This window comes from Lagopus muta, chromosome 8 (assembly GCF_023343835.1).
Source record: "Lagopus muta isolate bLagMut1 chromosome 8, bLagMut1 primary, whole genome shotgun sequence".
Lineage (NCBI taxonomy): Eukaryota > Metazoa > Chordata > Aves > Galliformes > Phasianidae > Lagopus > Lagopus muta.
In genome coordinates, this window is record NC_064440.1 from 25330590 (window position 1) to 25350559 (window position 19970).

At 47.7% G+C, this 19970-nt stretch overlaps 1 protein-coding gene across 1 annotated transcript; it reads right to left on the reverse strand.

The window, feature by feature from the left end:
* Positions 1 to 13627: 13627 nt before the first annotated feature.
* On the reverse strand, positions 13628 to 18020 carry FZD7 (frizzled class receptor 7). Its single transcript, XM_048953209.1, has one exon. It carries the CDS (start codon positions 17498 to 17500, stop codon positions 15800 to 15802), a length of 1701 nt encoding a protein of 566 aa, XP_048809166.1. The 5' UTR covers positions 17501 to 18020; the 3' UTR covers positions 13628 to 15799.
* Between the last annotated feature and the right edge of the window lie 1950 nt (positions 18021 to 19970).

Sequence of the window (19970 nt, forward strand, 5' to 3'; positions counted from 1 at the left end):
GACTTGTGGTTAAGCTGCTATATTGAGACTTGGGAATTTGGGTGCAGCTTCCCCCTCTGTGTGGCCTGGGGAAGGTCTGGGCATAGGCAAAACCAGCAGTCCAGAGAGCAGCCAAACCTAAAGTGAGGCTGTGGTGAGTGTTTTAGGGCAGCTGCCCGGGCCGAGCTGAGCAGGCTGGGGAGCACCAGCAGCCGGAGCAGCAAGTGCAACTTGGCAGGGCTCAGCCCAGCTCGCATCCCTAGCTCTGCCCTAGCCTTTCCCTGTGGCTGAAGTGCCGCAACATGACCTGACGGCATAAGAGCAGAGCTACAGTGAGACAAACCAAAGACGTGGTCCTTAGACCGCCTCCAGTGTGGGCTGATAGGAGATGCCAGGAAAGATAATGAGAGCAGGGCAAAGTCATCTCCATAATGCACTTCTCATCTTCCACAATTAGCTCAGTGGATTTCTGGTCCAGCGCTGAACCTGTTGTATGCAGGTTTTCTGAGATGGTTTACCATTTTTCCATGCTAACGGAAAAAGGTGTTTTGAATGCCCAGCCCTAGGATGGCAGCAGCCCCATATGCTAGGACAGCAGAACTCAGTTTTGTCCATGCAGGGAAGTTCACAACTTGTTCTGACTTGCCTTTGAAGTTTTCAGTTCAGCCTTGAGGTCCAGCTGCAGGCTCTTTCCTTGCTGTACAGCCTTCGCTTCCTTGTGTGAATGCTGCAGCAGCCAGGAGCACCTGGCTCCTCCAAACAGCACAGTGCTTCAGGTATGGGGCTGCAGGGCAGGAACAGCCTATAGGCGCAGCTGTGGGGGCAGCAGGTAATGATCACACAACTTGTATGAGGGGAACCATTCCCCCTTCGTTCACGAGGTTCTTGCAAAGATAAATCTCTAATATGTAAGAGATGTTCAGTAGTTATGTGGCTGAAAGCCATTATGAAAAGTCTATGCATGTTTTAAAACACAAAATATATTTTAAGGGAGGCAATTCAGAAGCTAAGAATGGAAATGACAGCAGCAAATAATGGTGTTCTGAAAGTGACAGGTCTGTTTTCTTCAGGAACATGTAACTGTTAATTAAATTAATGTAAGCTTATTAATATCCATTCACTGACAAAGGATCGCGTGGCAAAGAGACAACCTATTTTGAATGCTAAGTATCTGATTTGGTAAACTTGCTTCAGAGGCTGAGCGTGGGGAGTGTTATTCCTTCCTGCTGCCCCCCTCCAAACATTCCAGAGGATGAGCAAAGCACACGTTCATGCATGAGTGTGAAGAGCTACAGGTTTTGTTGGTTTGTTGGTTTGGTTTTTTTCAGCCTTTTGACTGATTAAAAAGTTCTCAAAGCAGGTCATAGAAATGTGACTTCAGTGGGGAATTGGTAGTTGTCACTGTGCCAGTGCCAATCAGGTTTGGTTTGATTTAGATTTCATTTTGGGAAACAACCTTCAGTTGCGCGCTGGCTTAAGGTAAAGTCTGGAACACAGGGGCTTTGGGAATCCCTGTGGATAGAAAAGGGAAGTGGACCTGTACTGGTTAGCAGGTTGCACAAGCTTCCACTGGACATGCAGATGGATATCTTAAAATATGTAAACTTGGCAAGGCCCTTAAGGAATGAGACCTGTTGCTGTCTCAGTCCTCTCCTTCACATAACTGAGGAGGTACTTCTGTGAAGAACTCTGAGGCTTTTCTTTTCACACAGTGAAACACGCATCTAAGTCAGATAATGCATTCCTTATCTGTAGACTGAAGGTATTCAAGTGTACATTCTCTTGCTATATAGCTGATGACTGAAACATGGAGATTATTTTGCTCCTTAATTCGTTGGGCAAAGTGAGTTTTAATGTAAAGTTTGTTTTCTTTTTTTAAATTTATTTTCCTACTTTTTAGATGATCAAAGTAATTTCAAGAAGGCTGAGTAACCTTTACTCTGCCCCTTCTAATCCCAGTCTGTACACATGTGCCTCATTAAGTGATCACTGTGCCCAGTGGCTGCTTTTTCTTTTCTGCAGAAGATCAGAGGTGGGGGGAAGCACGAGGAGAAAGGATGTAAGTGCAGGCCCTCTGCACAGGCCTAACTTTCACCTTAAGTAAGCCTGGAGCAGAGTCATGTTATATATTGGTCAGGAGGCACGGGAGTAGATTTATGTTGTATCGGTGAATGGGGCTGTGTCTCTAGATAGAGCTGCTGCCTAACCTGTAGCAGAAATTGCATGGTGTGAATAAAGGCCAGAGGCCTGTTGTAGAAATGATGATTTAAGTGCTTGATTGGGGCTCCAGAGATCTGGTCTCCTTCCCTGACTCCTTTTTATTTTTCTTTAGAAAGTAACTCAGTCTTACTGTCTAAAGTACCAATCGTATTTCCTCGCTTTCTGGTCTGGGAATAAATGTGTTAACTAGTGCAAAGCAGTCAGTATTCTGGTGCTGAAGAGTGAAGTGTAAACTATGTAGAATGGAAAAAGTATTGTTGTTCAAGCAGTGCTGCGACAGTTTAAGGTGGAACTTTTTTTCAGCCCCATGCTGAAGAACTGAAATTAGAAAGAATATTGAAGAGCTACTTTGTATGCAGAGCACTATGGATCGTTTTCCTGGAGAGAAGCAAGGACTCTTGCCAAAAAAATGATTGTGGGGGCATTACCTGGTCAGAGACCGATGTGATATATTATACCATGCAAGCCAGAGGCAGAAGGAAGGTTATATTAGGCAACCCTTGCTTTGCTGTTTCATGATATTTGAGAGCCTCATTTTTCAGCCTTTGATTGTTTTGTTTTAAACAACATAGTTTTTAGCATGGAGCTGATGATACAGATCTCACAGTGCACCTGGAGTTTTACAGGAAAGCATACAGATAAGGTCTCAGCCCCCTAGATCCTCCAAACTGGGGCCTTATTCTTCTGCCATGGACATTGTTAGACTGAGTAATGTAAAGAATTCTGTTTTTATAGTAGTCACCCATAAGCATTGATTAGTCGTAAATCTGCAGTGTGCTCGGATGGAATTTCAAACTGCAGAAAGGCATCTTTTTTTTTTCCTTTCTTATTTTTTATTTTTCTTTTTTTTTCCTTAAGTTTGCATGCTTTAATGTACCACCTCTTACCCAGCAAGAACCATAGGACCTTCTTACCATCTGCTTCTCAACAAATTAGCAGTCAGCAGAAACAGGAGTTGCCAGCCCTACTTTTAAAACTGCTAGCATGCCTTTGTAGGCTCAGTGACATTTCTACGCTGTATCCTGATAGTGAAGTGAAATCAATTTCCTCCCTGTCCTTGGGCAAAGAATTATGAATTGAATTTAGTTATAGAAAAAAAAATACTTTTGGGGCTTGGGGGAAACGTCGTAGCATCCAAAACCTCTTCTCTTTTAGATACTTTTGGTGCCTTTTTTTTTTTTTTTTTGTTCTTAAAACACATCCCTTGCAGACTATCCAGCCTGCTGGGAAAGAAAATGTATTTAAGTCCTAGCAATATTATTTATGAGCACATTGGTAGTTTTGCATAGGAATACTTAATAAGCCCACTAGTACTTGAGAATGGCAAAGCTTTGCCTCAATGCTGTGCCGTGCGCAGAGCAGCCCTGGTCAGCAGCAGGGCTGAGTGGAATGGGCAGCAGTGAGAAATGGACTCTGTGGCCTCCAGAACTGGAGCCCATGCTGGAACTTTTCCACCCCACATTTTATAAAACAGCAGGAATCAATGCCTTCACACTAGGAGTCAATTAAAGAAACCCAAATTATTGCCACTTGAATAAACAGTTATTTCTTTTTCACCCTCACAGAAGCTTGTTAGGATGAACTAAAAGCCAGAACTAATTAAATGATCTGATAGCACAAATCGTATTAGAAATATTTCATCTGGTTTAATTAATTCTCACCAGAAATCACTGCTACTCTTAGCATATGCTGAGTGATTTTTTTTTTATTAATTTTTATAACAGTTCCCATTTGTATCTGTTTCCAGTACTGCTGGGATTCTTCCTCTCTGCAGATAAAGTGGAAGTGTTTATAGAAGTGCTTACTACTATGGAGATTTTTAGCCATAGAGACACGCAGTGTGGCAATTAACCAGCAGATCAAGAAAAGGGATATCTACTGTATCTCAGAGGATGGTTCATTTAAAACAGGATGAGGCAAATAAGAGGTGGATTTTCAGTCCACAGACATACAGTGTGTGCTTTGGCAGACTGACCCTCCAAGTTAACTCTTAATTTACAGGTGATCTGCTTTAAGGAAAGTGCAGTGGCTATCGCTTGGAAGGGGCCCAAGAGAGCACTGGGACTCAGTACTTTGCAGCATTCGCTAAGCTCTTTTCCTTTGCAAGTAAAATGGGTTGGGCTGTGCTGGTTATTCCTAGCCAGTTCTGCAGCATGGCATTTGGTTGTCAAGTGGAACAGGCCTCAGCCAACTTTCCTGAGCCAATAGACAGTGTGTTGCACTCAGGGCTTGGGACTGAGTCCTGAGAGCACTCAGGTCTAAGCATCAGGTCTGCAACACTGAACTCTCACCTGAGTCAGGAGGGAATTTCCAAGGCATGTGAGGATGCTCTTGTCCCTTGCTCTGCTGCAGCACGTGCCCAGGTGACATATGGCAGCTGAACCCTTCCTCACCCTGCTGCCACTGCAGCCTGCCCCACTGGCTGAGTTGCTGGCTTCAGACAGTGACACTTCAGTGAGAATTTTGCTGACATAATAATCACAATAATGTGAAGCCATTTCTGTAGGATAGCTTCTGTGTTTTGGCTTTTTCTAGATGGGAATGGAAAGTTTCTTCCTTCTGAGATATTTTGGGAAAAAAACAATCTGTAGGAACGTGCCTGCATTCTGAGTCTGGAGGATGGTAAGATTCAAGACTGGTCCTCTTCTTCGTCTCTTGCTAGAGTACCACCAGTAGTTCGTATTGGTGTCCATACAAAAGTGGGAATAGCCATAGGTATTATTTAGGCTTGTAATCTTTGATCTTTGTATTTTGTGTATTTGTATGTCTCATTTGATACTGCATTCATTGCTCAACCAGAACTCCAAGTTACTGTGATAGAAGAACTAGCCCTCGCATGTTGCAGATGTGCTGTAATGGTAGTACTGGAGTATGCCCTTCTTTATAGTCACAAGTCAGCACCGTACAAACTGGCTACATAAATTCTTGCCAACAGGACATAGGCTTGCAATAGCAACTGCTACTTTGGATGTAAAGACCAGAAAAAAAAAGAAAAAAAACATGAGAATAGCATTATTATCCATCTGACTTTCATGAGGACAAGTGACAGGCTTTAAAGTTTAAAATAGCACTATTAAAGCACCATAAAAATGTACATATTCAAGATCCATCAGTAAGATGGGACATTGTCACAGAATAATGGGTGCTGGCTGCTCAGCTTTCAAAGTAGCACAAAAAGAGGGAGACACTAATGTGATTCTCAGTTTCCTAGGGAGCAAAGAATGAGAAATAAACAGAGGGACAGCACAACACTTCTGAGTGTACTGCTGCCACTGTAAAGAGCATGTGAGCAGGGCTGCCTGTGCTCATGCATTTAGAGCAGTGGGTGTATCACGGCAGAGGTGGCACTCTGTGCTATCCTGCCTCTGCCACAGTGCCAGCAAAGCTGCCTGCTGGCATCTTACACTGGCCCACTAAGTGCAGCAAACGCCAAGCAAAGTAGCATGCCTCTTCCTGCCTCTGTCATTCGGGTTCGGGAGTGCATCTGTTTTTGGTGTTGACTTTGTAAATTGTGGTAATAACGGTGCCTAGAGCTCTTCCTCCCCCGGGGAATTAGCAGAAGTACCCAAGGGCATGGCAGGATGGGCTGCGGGCTCAGTGCTGCAGGGAAGAACTACTAATCCTGCAGCAGTCAGCGAGGATGGGGTTTGTGAAGTGAGGAGGTATTAGTCCTGGGGAAGAGATCACTTCTCTGAGGGGGTACAGTGGTGCCAGAGTGCCTCCCCCCCCCAGCCCATCATTGCTGCTTCAGGAAAGGCAGGCTTTCCCTTGCAAAAAGGTAGCTTTAGACTCTGTCCTGTGGTCATGTGCCCTATTCCCCAAATGTTTGCACTCTGCCTTTGAGATAGCACAGGCTCTGTGTGTTGTGGCCATATTGGGGCATCGCTCAAACAGCAGTTAAGGTTGTGTTTGCTCATACCTTAACTCCTTATTTACTGGTTTCCAAGGTAATAGTGAGGATCGACATTCTGGAAGGGTACTTCTTGCTCCTGGCAACCTTCATGAATTTCTTTGTCAGCAAACTTCTTACTCTTGAAGATTTATGGGAGAGCTATCATTTGGCGAGCATTCACATGCATTGAAGCAGCTTACAGTCAGCTGTCAGTATGCCTTGGAGATGCTACTGCAGCTGTGTATGACTAAGTCCTCTTTCACAGCCTGGGCACTTACCCTTAATGTGTGATAGCTTAACAAGTAGCAGTACTTAGCTATGTTTGGAGGCCTGGCCAGGTGACAGAGCTGCGCTGAGGAATCCCAGAGTGATACCTACCTGGACAGGGGCAGACAGTCTGCTTTTGCCTTGTGTGGGCTCTGAGCCGGGTAAGTCTCCATGCCAGCCCTGCATGTTAGCTGGCACACAGGGCCAGTTAGCGTAAGCTGCAGCTCCAAGGCTTCACATGGCAGCTGTTTTCTGGCTGACCAGCCTGAAACACAGGAAAGGCAAATATGCATGTAGCTATAGCTGTGCATATACACATCTGAAATCTCAGTTGATTTTATTATTCTATCCCTGCTTTCTCTCTCTATGCCATTTCTAATCCCATCAAGTAAAGTAAGAAGTATCTATCTGCTACCTTGTTCCCTTTATTAGAAGGCCCATATGGTATAGGTGAAGTGGACCAGAATTTGTTGGTGATTCAGGGCAGGCTGTGCACAACACCAAGGGTGGTGTCTGTTAGACTCTCTGCATGTCCGGAGTTGAGTTGTGTGCCTTCACGTATCTGCCTCAACCATCAACTCGGTCCACCCAGTCTGCCCCTTCACTCCAGCTGAGCCTTATAAGGTTGCTTCATGTTTTTCACTCATTTTGGTTACATTTCAAATTCAAACTTGGAACTGATTCATTTAAGAAGCATTTAAACAAAGCACTCAGACTTTTCCAGCCTTATCCCTTTGTTTTTTTGTTTGGTGGAAGCAATTCAGAGTGAAGTGGGAAATTGTTTTGCTTAATTTGAATCTGCATTCTGGAAGTGGGTGGGAGAAGTAGCTGGCTGTCTCCTTGGTCTGCTGCTCAATTACTTAATCAGTTCAACAGTGATCATTTAATGAAATATCCAGCAATTTTTTTCCCATTGCAGATAAATATTTTCCTTTTATGAGCAAGATAGTTTCCTCAGTGTCTGGTTTTCATTTTCAGTAAACAGGCAGCCAACTAACAACCCGACTGGCCAGCACCGATTCCTCTCAGCTGGAGATATTTTGCAGTATGTGCTATCACACAGACCCCACATGGCAACACTTTGTACAACAACCAAAAAAAGACAGGCACAAGAGGGCATGTGACAGTAAATCCCATCATCTGAAGAGTCCACAGAGACTCTTCAGAGAAACGAGCATTCCTTATGCTTGTTACACAAAAGCCCAAAAGGTGATGAGTGACACTTCCCACTTTCATTTCTTTGGGAAGATTGGTGTCATCACACATGTCTCTACTTCACCACTAGTGTTTGACTATTTCCCCATAGACAGTGAAGCACCAGCTCACTCTTCGCCATTCTCTGCCTCTTAATGATCAATTATTTTTAATTGGAACCTCTCGTATTGTGCCGAATCTAGCGAGGCCCTCGTCAAGATCAGGGCTCCAGCAAGATGGGAACAGTATCGGCAAGAACATGTGGACAATAGAGGCATTTTTTGTCCCAGAGAGCATGATCCTATTTAGAGAAGGGCCGAAAAAGAAATGGAGGTAAGGATGATTGGAAGAATTTGCAGACCTTGGGCAAGTTTGGGAAAAGTATGCCAGTCTGCTGACCCCTAGGCTGGAGCCCTGTCTGCTGGCACACACCGCTTCTCATTTAGTAATAAAACTATCATTGTCTGTGCAGGATTGTATTTAAGGACAAATAAAATAGGCTGGTATCTATACGAAGAATTTTACCAGCTAAATAAGATGCACTCAGGGATAACAGGAAAGCTAGAGCTTGTGAAAATAATGGTTATTGTGACACGGTCCTCCGTGGGTTAGATTTTGTACTTCGAACGCATTACCGCAGCTTTAACGTCTGTGTTCAAGTAATGTACTGAATCTGAGAGCAGTGGTGAAAAGTTGGCCAAGGGCCATTTTATTAACAAAATTGTTTTTAATGAAAATTGATGGCAAAATGGAAGAGTTGGTTAAATGAAATTGCTGAGTCTCTAGAGATTTTATGAGAAATGTTTATTTTCAGTTCTCATGTTGGGAAGCCTTAATTGAGATTTGATTAACTCAGTTCTGTAAATCTGTGCTTGAAGGAAGTGAGAGGCTAGAGTTAAACTGTTACCTCTGTTAGTTAATGGCAGCTCTGTTAGTGAAATGGCAGAAACCTGAAATAATCACAAGAGGCAGAAAAAGCAGTGCAGGTCTCTTGAAAGTGGTGTAGCGCTCTGCCTTCGTGACAAAGCAGAACTATCCACTGATTAATTCATCTTTGCAGATAAGTGATCCAGATAAACAATTCTTACCAAAAGCGTGGCTTGTCTTGCAGGAACTGTAAATATGGTCTTTTAGTCTCCTAATGTTCAGGGCCAGGAGTTGAGCTTAGCCTACCATAAAAGCAGAAAGTTGCCCTGGAATTTGGAGCGGGGCTCTGGAATCGGGCCCACCTCTGCCCCAGCCTGGGCTGGGAGACTCCAGGCACTGCCCAGCCCCTGGGGTGCGACTGCCAGCCAGCCCTTGTCCTGGCTGCTGCGGGCCCTCGTCCGCCTGCAGCCCAGGCTCTGTAGCCACCATGGAAATTGTTTCTGCAAAGCCCATCGCAGATTTACTGTCTTCAGAGAGCAGTGTGTAAAGAAAAACAGTATGAATAAATCCCCGCTCGCCTAATGCCGCTGGGTTCCAGCCTGGTATGCACCGTTGTGCAAGGGTGTCAGATGACATCCTCTCTGCTGGCTGCTGGCCCTCGTGGAATGCTGCTTTGCACATCTCGTAAAGTCAGGATGGGAAGTGCTGCCTGAAACTTTTACATTTTGCCTTTAACTTGGAGGGGAAAAAAAATTAAAAAAAAAGGAAAGAGAATCAAGAGGCAAGAGCATTACAAATAAGAAATGCTCTTTTCATCATAGATTAAATAAAAAAGATTCCATCTTCATCTTTACATTTAGTTTTTTACCCTTTCTAAAGGCTGACTCCTGCTTTAGATAATCAAAGCTGGCTTTGAACTAGCTCACACAAAAAATCTTTTTTTCTTTAAAAATAGCCCTATAGATATATATACATATCACAGCCTTTCATTCCTTTTATAGATGGTTTCATTTTCTGTGAGAATGTAAAATGCGGAACTCAATCAGGCACGACAACAAACACAGGGAATGGAGGCCAGGCACAGTGCTGCAATTAACACTGGTGTTTAATTAACAGACAGCTGCAGTGGGCAAGGGTCTTTTGATTTTCCTCTCCTACTGCTTGTTTGATGGTAGCTTTACGTACGGTTGTAACTGACACTTGTTAGACTAGCATGCACTCACGTTGCACATCACACACGTGCACACACACAGATGGCTACACACAGCCTTCATGGAGCATTTCTGGAAGGAAGCCGGGCTGGACAACCATCAGATTTCTGCTTTCAGTAAATATTTTTGGAAGTAACTCCGTTGTATTCCACAAAAACTTAGTTATAGATATTTTTTGTTTGGGGGGATTTATTATCTAGAGGATGCTTTGGTGCATTTAGGAATTTGTTTTGTTTTGTTTTTATTTATGATACCAACAAAAAACCTAAAGTGTGGTGGAGATGAATGGGTGCAGAAGTCATGCAGGGAAAGCTGGCACCGAAGCAACGCACAAACGTTTACCGCAGTCAGTTAGAACCCTCTGTATGTCGTTGGTGAAAGAAGCATAGTAGTTTCATGCTGTTCTCTGTTGTTGTGGCAGGAAAATACTCGAATGGGCAACTAATCCTTCCACTTGGCCACCCTCAGTAAAGAAAAAAATTTTGTTGGAGGTCATGGTAACACAAAGAAATGTTGAGGAGCTGAGCAAATAAGGGAAATAAGGCAGGAAAGGTGAGTTCTTTCTGCTAAGGGCCATCACACCCTTGGACATTTCTAATTTAGGACTACTATGATTTAGTTCCTGCCTAAGGCAGCAAGCTGGAGTGAACTGTAAAGAATTAGAGGAACAAGAAGTATCACTGAGTCTGTTGATAGTAACAGTCCTTACGTGAAAGGACATACAAGAGCACCAGCACTAATGGGCCCAAATCCTTACCTCCATTTTGTTTGATTATAGTAAACATTTTTTGATTTTCATGCATGCCCCACGCCACTGCAATTTTCTAATTACCTAGCTTGCATCTTTATACCCTCATATAACTTATGGTTGATCTCTGGCTAGAGCAATACTCCTGTGAAAGCATGTGTTCAGCCTGCCTACGTTTAGATAAGATGTTGGAAAGCACACAAATAATTTATTCCAGCTGGTGGTCTTAATTCAGTCTTCTCCAGAATGGGACCAACTTGCAAAACATTGGGCTGGAGGATGAAGATCTGACAGCAGTATTTATATAAACTCTGTTATCATTGTATTAAATTTCTTCTGATCTTAAGAGTGTTTATTCCTACAGCATTCCTACGATACTGGGAAGTGCCACTGTTGCAGTTTTACAGACAAGGAATTTTGAGACAGAGATGAGATTTTTTTAGTCAATTATTAAGACAGGCACCTGGGAGTTTAAGCACTACAAAATGTGCTTTCCATTTACCTGAGTGCATCTTTAGCTGCCTGAGTACTGCTGAAAGTCTGGCCATGAGTGAGCTGCCTAGCATCTATGACAGAACAGGCATTCAAGCACTTGTCTTCCGAATTCCAGATTAGTGCCTTCTTGCTGGAGCACCTTTCTGTGTCCGTCTGAGCCAGACAACATATTTTTCTTCTGCTGTGGCCCATCAGAATTCCCCATTCACCACAAGCTTTTTGTTAAGTACCTGTGCATGTTACCTTAAGAAAAGGACAGAACTGTGGTAATAATCTTCGCCTTTTTGCCTGTACTGAGAACAGCATTGCCTTTCTGTGTTATGTTTTGAGAACAGTGCTAGAATTGGCAGAGCTTTCAGTAAAGCTGAAGGTAGTGGAGAAATAGACCTCTTTTTTTATTTCCTTAGTTGTCTTCCTGGTGTTAACCAGCAGGATTCATAGCTACCCTGGTGGCTCCGCAATGGGGTTAATGTCAAAGACCTGTGCAGCCAAACCCCGTCCCTGTAGACTGCTCTCCTAAGCAGCATATATTGATTTTCCACTCATATTTGTAAGAATGTAATGCTTAAGCAGAGGGTTTCTTATAAGCAAAGTTGTGGCACAGCTATGGCAGCCAAAATGAACAAGTTGCTGCTAGCAGGATTTCCTGACTAATATGGATAAGTGATACCCACCGGTTTATAATTGCTATTAAAAATGTGCTCTAGGTCCTGTCTATTTCTATTCTTTACCCATATATTGATTTATCCCAGTGTCATAATTTCCTTTCATGGTTAGTCAGACCAGACAGGGAGAGCCAAGCTGTGTAAGGGAGGGAGTGTGTGTTCCATGAGCCTGACCTTTACCTGGTTTAGGAGCAAGTGCTGTGTCCTCCCACCAAGTGAGTTCTTGGATGAGCGGCACCTGGCCCCTCCAAAAGGGGCAGCCTTGGGTCTAAGGGTAAAGCAGCATCAGAGCACTCCCTGTTTTCTGACTGCAAAGCAAACATTGGCTGGGCCCGTGTTCTCATTTTAGTTTTGTACTTCGGGCATCGTTTTAGTCAAAATTTGTCAGTTTTAAGTGGGGCATTTGAGAACTTGCCATTCTTCCAGTCCTATATTACCCTATGCAGTGCTGTAGCTGCCAAAACCACATGCTCACGTTGGCACGAAACAATTATCATGGTTTATATAGAACAGGCTTGGCACTGGTCTATCTCAGTGATCACTCACAGCACTGAAAGATTGTCTTTCCCCCTCCAAGCAACAGACTAGATTTCTTTCAGCTGGATTCATGATATTAAATAATTACAGGAATGGAAAGAAATTATGGAGAGCGAGCTATATAGAATGTACCTGTAAGGTCTGGGAGGGAACAAGAATGAGATGGAGAAAGAAGGGACTGTTTAAGATACAAACTAGTAATTTGGTTTCTAAACCCCTGAGAAATTATAAATAATGCCTACTGTTGCCAGTTACTGAACACAGAGGTGTGTGGTTTTTTACTTGCATGCAGAGCTATTGGTTGTGGGTGAAGTAGTTAGACAAAAACATTCAATGGCTGCTGTGGGTATTCCACCAAAAATAAACCCAAACAAACACTGATGTGTTATACAAGCACTTTTTTTCTGTGTAGACGTTCAGTTGGTGTTGCTGGTTTCTCCAGAACTGCTCAAGCCTCTTGTTTAACTAGCCTGAAGTGATGCTGCTTTCTTACAGAAATCAGCACTGATGTCTCTGAAACATAAGAACCAAACAGGAAGGGATGTATTTCCATGGCAATCTGCTGTATGCCCTGAACTCACAGGGATGTTTGGCAGCAATGGCTATTGCTTGCCACACTCTTGTGATGCACAAAGCACTGCATACACGTGGGCCAAAGGTACCTGAACGTGAATCAAAGAAACGGTGTCTGGCAGTGATTCACAGAGGTTAGTAGAGGCCTATGCTTCCTCTTCTTTTGCAGGCAGTTTCACACAGATTTATTTTAATTTTACTCCATAACGAGAGCAACTGCTACTTTGTTATCAAAACAGTGACAGAGATTTTTATTCCAGAAGGCCAGACCTTATCGCTACTTGAAATTCTCCACATTGTTTCCACTGTGAGCAAATTCAGTCTTGATGTGACTCACATATGCTTTAAAGTTAATAGCAGTTGCTTTTACTTTATATCGGCATCAAATTTCACATACAATCTCCAATTTTAAAAATCAAGTTAAATCCCAGGATTTTCATAGTTTTTTGGAAGTGACTTTAAATTCAGAAGTGCCTCATAGGAAGTCTTGAAACAAAGGCATACATCTTTAGTGGTTTTTCAGTTATGAACAGCAGATAGCCCTCACACCTAAATGCAGTTTCTCACCCATCTAGCCAAGATGAGCAGCGAGTAAGGAAGGGGACAGACTGCATAAGTCATAGGCCTGTCCGTGATGCATTAAGAATTAATTGTACGCTTTGCACTGTGGCTGCAGGGCATCAGCCTCACCACTCTCAGTCCTTCAGCAGCAGCCCTTTGGCCGTGCCATTGCCCCAGCTGGCACTGATGGATTCACGGGAGGAAAGGCTCATAGAAGGGCCTTTGAAAGTAACTTACACTGGTAGTTGGTGAACTTTAAATGCAAGAGGTGGTTTTTTTTAAACGGTGTCCAAATAAAGCAGTGCCCTGGAAGTGCAACTGTTGTACCCCGTGCTCTGTAAGCTGAAGGAAGTTTCAGGGTAACCAGTTACCTTGGTGGTATGGCTTCTGTGACATCTTACAGCAGTTTTGTAATTAATCTTTTAACATAGATGCAGCTTAAGGTAAAAGCATTGTAATGAACCTAATAAATAGGATGAAGTCACTGCAAGTGAGAAGCTGAAAGTTATCAACAGTTCACAGGTGTGAAAAATGCTGTGATTTAATTTAGAGCACCTGCAGCATCCTCCTTTTCTTCCATCAAAGTCCATTTGAGATGGAAAGAGATTATTATCCCGATTTTATAGATAAGGAAATGGGGATTATCAGCTTGCCAAGATGCAGAGCCTAGAATGAAACTTCAAGCGAGGGCAAACCTTTGGAAGAGCCTCAGACCCTGATCTGTTGTTAGGGGCGAGTAGGTGTGAAACGCCCAGTGGAAGTTGCTTTGAGTTTCTGCTCAGTTGTGTATTTACTCAAACGGCTGTGCTCTGCGTGCCCCACAGCAGAGCCCGAGGGGAGGACAAGGCAAGGACGTTCAGCACCGTCCCCTTTCTGGAACAGCTTTCAAAGACTGAAAAAACTTCAGAGCCCTTGTATTAAAAATTATTTATTTGGTGATCTGTACATGGGATGAAGCAGGGCCTCATACAGACCTTCAAAAAAAAAAAAAAAATCAAGTAAAAACATAAATACATATTTTCTTACAAAAAGGAGATTTACAAAATATACATACTGCACTTGTCTCACAGTTCATGTCGTTCCCCACGTGCACATAGTAGAAGACAAAACCCCAAGCCCGGGATCAGGTGTCCTGAAGGACGCGGTCTGCGTGTCCCCAGCCTGCAGCCTGCACCTTCAGCCTCAGCCTCCACTCTTCGACTTCCAGACACTCTTTTCCCCACTCGAAAAAAAAAAAAAAAAAAAGCAGCCATAGAGTGGAGACCTGCTGAAAGTCCAGAGTTTTGTCCTTAGACGAGAATACATACACACACACTTAGAAAAAAGGACCCTTCAGTGAATATAAAAGTAGAGCAGTACGTAACACATTAAAAATGAACGTGGCAACATTAAAAATTAATAGAAAAATCTGTCACATTTCAAAACGAAACCGATGGATTTAATGATCAATTTTTGCATGTCCTTCCGAGGCGCGATCTCCGGAACAACGAGCAGCCGTGTTGGAGCCGGAGCGAACGGCTCTCCCCGGGGCCGCCGGGCCGCAGATCGGCGCCGAGAGCCCCAGCGGTACGGCTGCAGCCAGGGGCCAGTTCGGGGCGTTGGCTTCACCTGCGGCAGCCCCGCTGGAAAGCGGGGGGAAAAGCAGCGTTATAGGGGGGAAAGAATCGTATCTCAGCGTTCCGTACTGTAAGGGCTCGTTTCGGCAGGTGCTCCCAGTTACGCTCTTCTGTCCCTCTCGGTCTCCCCGCGTTTCCTTCCGCGTAGGAAAGCGGGCCGTCCGAGCGGGTAACATCCCGCCTCCTCTGCTCCTCACAAAAGGAATGTTTATTTCTGTGAGCTCCTCACATCCAAGGGTGAACATCAGTGACTTCTTTTTGTTACTTTGCCCATAAAAACCGATCCCATGCTTACGCCTTTCTGTTCAGAAAATACTTTTGTTTCCCCCTTTGTCTCCTAGAACAAAGGCAAGGGGGAAAAGCCTTCTGCTGAAAAGCAACAAGTCATTTCTTTTCAGAAAGGGTGTGGAAAGGCAGCCCCCTCCTTCCCCGCAGCAGCAAAACCAACAGTTTTTTTCCTCTCTCTTCGAAATGCGAACACCGGCCATCATTGAGGTAAAACAGGAACGTGTAAGTGACGGAGCGGAGGCGGCTCAGCACCGCGCTGCCCGCGGGGTACTCACGTGCTCGCCCCGGGCTGCACGAGGCGGGAGCCCGGGGGCCGCCTGACCCCAGGGGCTCAGAGCCGGGCGGCCCGCGGGCAGGGGCGGCGCTGCGCCTTCTCCCCGCCCGGGGTGGCCTCGGCCGCGTTGGTTTCCTTCCCGCACACGGAAAAGAGAGGGGGCTGTCTGGAAAGCGAAGGGCTCTCCCGCCCCGGCAGCGGCCTCTTTCTGTGCTTTTCCTCTCAGCCGGGCGTAAGCACCATTGGACGCAGCGCACGTAGTCCTTTATGCGATGATCATTTTTTAACCCCGCTGTGAGAAAGCCAAAGTTTTGGAAAGCCTCCCCCCTTCCTCCGTCTTCAGGGAGCCGCTGTTGCCTCCCTTCTGCTGAGTACCCTCTCTTCTGCGTGTGTGCCAGGGCTGGTGGAGGTCTCATACTGCCGTCTCGCCCTTGCTGCCGGTACTCAGTCTGTGGTAGAAGCGCCGCCAGGACTGTAGGGTTTTGCCAGACCAGATCCAGAAGCCCGTTGTGATGCCAACGATCATGGTCATGAGATACTTGATCATGAAGACTGTGAAGTCCGGGCTCATGGGGGCGAAGTGGCTAGGGCAGGGCACAGCGTAGGTTTTGCACGTCTGGAGGAGCCACGTCTTCTCCCAGGTGCTACGGAAGGCCTGCTCATAGAAGTAGCATGCCAGGACAATGGTGGCAGGGACTGTGTAGAGGACACTGAAGACCCCAATGCGCACCATCAGCTTTTCCAGCTTCTCCGTCTTGGTGCCATCATGCTTCATGATGGTGCGGATGCGAAACAATGACACAAAGCCGGCCAGCAGGAAGGAGGTGCCAATGAAGAGGTACACAAAGAGTGGCGCCAGCACGAAGCCCCGCAGTGAGTCCACGCTGTAGATGCCCACATAGCACACCCCGCTGAGCACATCGCCGTCCACCTGCCCCATGGCTAGGATGGTGATGGTTTTGACAGCAGGCACAGCCCAGGCAGCCAGGTGGAAGTACTGGGAGTTGGCCTCTATGGCCTCGTGGCCCCACTTCATGCCAGCTGCCAGGAACCAGGTGAGGGACAGTATGACCCACCAGATGGAGCTGGCCATGCCGAAGAAGTAGAGGATCATGAAGAGGATGGTGCAGCCTTCTTTCTTGGTGCCTTGGGCCACAGTACGGTAGCCATCCTCAGAGAAGCGCTCCAGGCATACCACCCGCTCCTCCAGCAGGAATCCCGCCGCATAAGCCACCGCCACCATGAAGTAGCAGCCCGAGAGGAAGATGATGGGTCGCTCCGGGTAGCTGAAGCGGCGCATGTCCACCAGGTAGGTAAGCACAGTAAAGAGGGTGGATGCACAGCAGAGCACGGACCACACGCCCACCCAGAGCCGGGCAAAACGTACCTCGGCCTCCTTGAAGTACATGAGCCCATTGGGCCGGCCCGGCTCACAGGGGGCTCCACAGTCCCGCTCCCCCAGGAAGCGGTAGCCCAAGTAGGGGGGCACCTTGAGCTGCCGAGGGCAAGAAAAGGAGAAGCCGGCAGCAGGCTGCGGTGGGGTGAGGTCAGGTAGGTAGCCAGCAGTGGGCTGTGCCGTGGCTCCCCGACCTCCCGCGCCACCGGGCCCTGGCGGGGCATCCGACGTGTTCTGCCCCACGCAGATCTCACCCGCACCGTGCACGGGAAAGTTCTCACAGCGGAGCCGCTCCGGCCACTGGAAACCAAACTTGTTCATGAGCGCCTCGCAACCCTGGCGAGCCCGTTCGCATAGGGAGCGGCAGGGTGGGATGGCCTGCTCCAGTACGGTGCAAACCGGTGCATACATGGAGCAGAGAAAGAACTTGAGCTCGGCCGAGCACTGCACCTTGACCAGCGGGTAGAACTGGTGCACCTCTAAGCCGGCGTCCTCCTGGTTGGTGTGGCCCAGCAGGTTGGGCAGGATGGTCTGGTTGTAGGCGATATCCGTGCAGAGCGGGATGGAGATGGGCTGGCAGAAGCCGTGGTCCGGCACAGAGATGGCCTTATCGTCCTGATGCGCCGCCGCGCACGGGGTGCCCAGCAGGGCGGCCAGCAGGGCGGCCAGGCCCAGCCAGCGGAGCCCGGCGCCCGCTCCTCCCGCCGCGGGCCGCATCGCCGGGGCCCGGGGAGTCGCGGGGCGCGAGTCAGAACCGGGCGGCGCCGAGCCCCAGGGGCGCGGGCGCCCGGCGGTGGGGCCCCTTCCGCGGGGCGGGGGTGCGGGGCTGCGGCGGCGGCTCCGCGGCGTTCCTCTTCGGCTGCGGCGGGTCGGCGCTCCTCGGCGTTAAGTTTCCTGAGTCGGTAGCGCTGGAGAAGGTGGCGGACGGCGGCGACGGCTTTCGGTAGCTCCGCGCAGGGTCCCGCGGCGAGGCGCTGGCGCTGCTCCCCGCCTGGCTGCCGAGCCCCGACGCCGAGGATTTAGGTTACGGCTAAACGGATTATTACCGCGCCCGGCCGAGCCGTGTATTTTACTTGCGGGCTTAAATAACTTTTAAAATCCAATTGTTGCGCGATCCTCCCCGCGGGTCCGCTCCCGACGGGCGCCGCCGCCTCGCCTCCCGGCCCGCTCCGCTCCGCCCGCGGCCGTGCACAACCGCACGCCCCGCAACTCCCGGCCCGCGGCCGAGCTGGGCACAAAAAAGACACATATACGCGCGGGCGCGCCGCTGGCCCCGCCCCCGCCGCCGGCCCCATTCACAAACCGCGCCGGGGGCGGGGCCTCACGGCGCCCGCCCGCCAATCCCGTGCCGTGCCGGGGGCGGGGCCGAGGCGGCCCGAGAAGTTGCGCTCAACTTTTTCCCATCCCCGACAGGGCAGGGCGGAACGGGCCGGGGGCGGGAGGAGCTGCCCCGGGGCCCCGCGCCCCCGCTGCGAGGCACGGCGGGGCGGGGGGCGGCGAGCGCGCTCAGGGTGGCCCGAGCGAGCCGAAATTAACTGGCTGCTTTCTGAGCGGACTTTGAAAATGCAAACGGCTGCCCGTACCCGGAGTTATTTAATAAATAATAAAAAGAGCTCCGCCCGGGTACATTTGCGGAATGAGCTGATGGCGTTGTGGGATGTCCGCGTCTGCGAGCCATCGCCTCCCCCAGCGGGGGGGCTGATTTGTTATCGCAGCATGACCGTTGCGTTTTGCTGGCAGAATGAGCGCTTTATTCACGCGGATGTAAGCTTTCGGCAGGGAGGGCAGCTTGTTTTGAAATGTCCACCGCTACCAGTGCTGAGGGGAAAAACGTTAAATCGCCGTGTGTGCGGCTGCAACCCCTTAAAGAGGCCCAAACGGTGTGTAACAAAGCAGCAGCTCCTCTGTGGAAGCCCGGCACGTCTGCGAAAGACAAAATGCAGAGAGAGACAAACGTAGGTCAGGGGAGGGACGCTGCTGGCCGGCGGGTGATGCAAGGTGGGCCCAGAGCCAGGCCGGCGTGCGTTCGCCGAGGACAGAAGTGAACTTTGCTGCACAGCTGTGTTCCAGGGCACACGGACGAACCGCGGGCTGCTGGAACCTTCGTGCTTCTGGGGCCAGAAGTGCCGGAGCGGCACAGAGGGCATGCGGCAGCGACCGCGTATCCCTTCATGCTCTGGCCTAGGGGCCAAGTACTATCCAGCTCACCTGTCCCTCCCTTTGAGGACAGGAACTATACTGTTCAAATTGCTGCTTCTGCTCTTGCACTCTCCGTTGTGCTCATATTGTGCCTAAGCAAATACACCAATCTGTGTAGCCTCCGAGGCAGTTCAAGAGATCAGAGTGTGGCTCAGGGAGCTCAAACAGCAATTGGTGGACAAATGTTTCCCATATCCTCTTCTGCTCGTGAACAATGTGTCCTCATACCAACAAGGCCATACAGCTTCAGCTTTTGTTATATTTGTTAAGAGAAACTGACAGTTATAAATGGGCTTACTAAAATAAATGTGCTCCTCTAAAAGTGGACATGTTTTTAAAACTACTCTTCTGCTCCCTGAGCTTTGTGCCAGGCAGGATGAGCTACTTGTGCTCACAGCAGTTGCTTCTAGACAAGAAGCCTTTTCTTCTTTCCTCAGAGCTGCTGGAGGGCCCTAAGAGGAACTTAAGCGTGTCAGCGTGGTGAGGCTAGTTGTCTGAAGGGCATACTTCTGTGCACCTATAGTCACTCACCTTCAGTGGAAAAGTTCTCCATGGAAAAGTTCTCCATCAACTTATTTTTTTTACTGTTGGTTTGTGTGTGTGTGTGTTTGTGTGTGTGTGTGTGTCCAGCTGTTGCTAACCTTCAGAAAGATTTTTTCACTTTTTTTTTCCCATCCCAACTTTTTGTGACACTCCATGAGCTGTGGAGCCATCAATCTTTACTAATCACCTTAGATTTCACTCTGGCTTGTATGTCTGACTTCATCTGTGAGGCATTTTGTGACATTCACTATGAAGAATGTCAGAGGAAAGGAGGTGTTTCAGTGCAGGCAGTGACAATGCAGAGAGAGGAAAGGAACTGCAAACTTTCTGCCCCATGCATGGACTGATCTGATTTTTGTATGGAAGGATACATTTGGAGCTAGTAAAATGATATTGCAGGAAACTCTGTCAGCAGTGTGGAGAGAGTGACAGAAACTATTCAGAG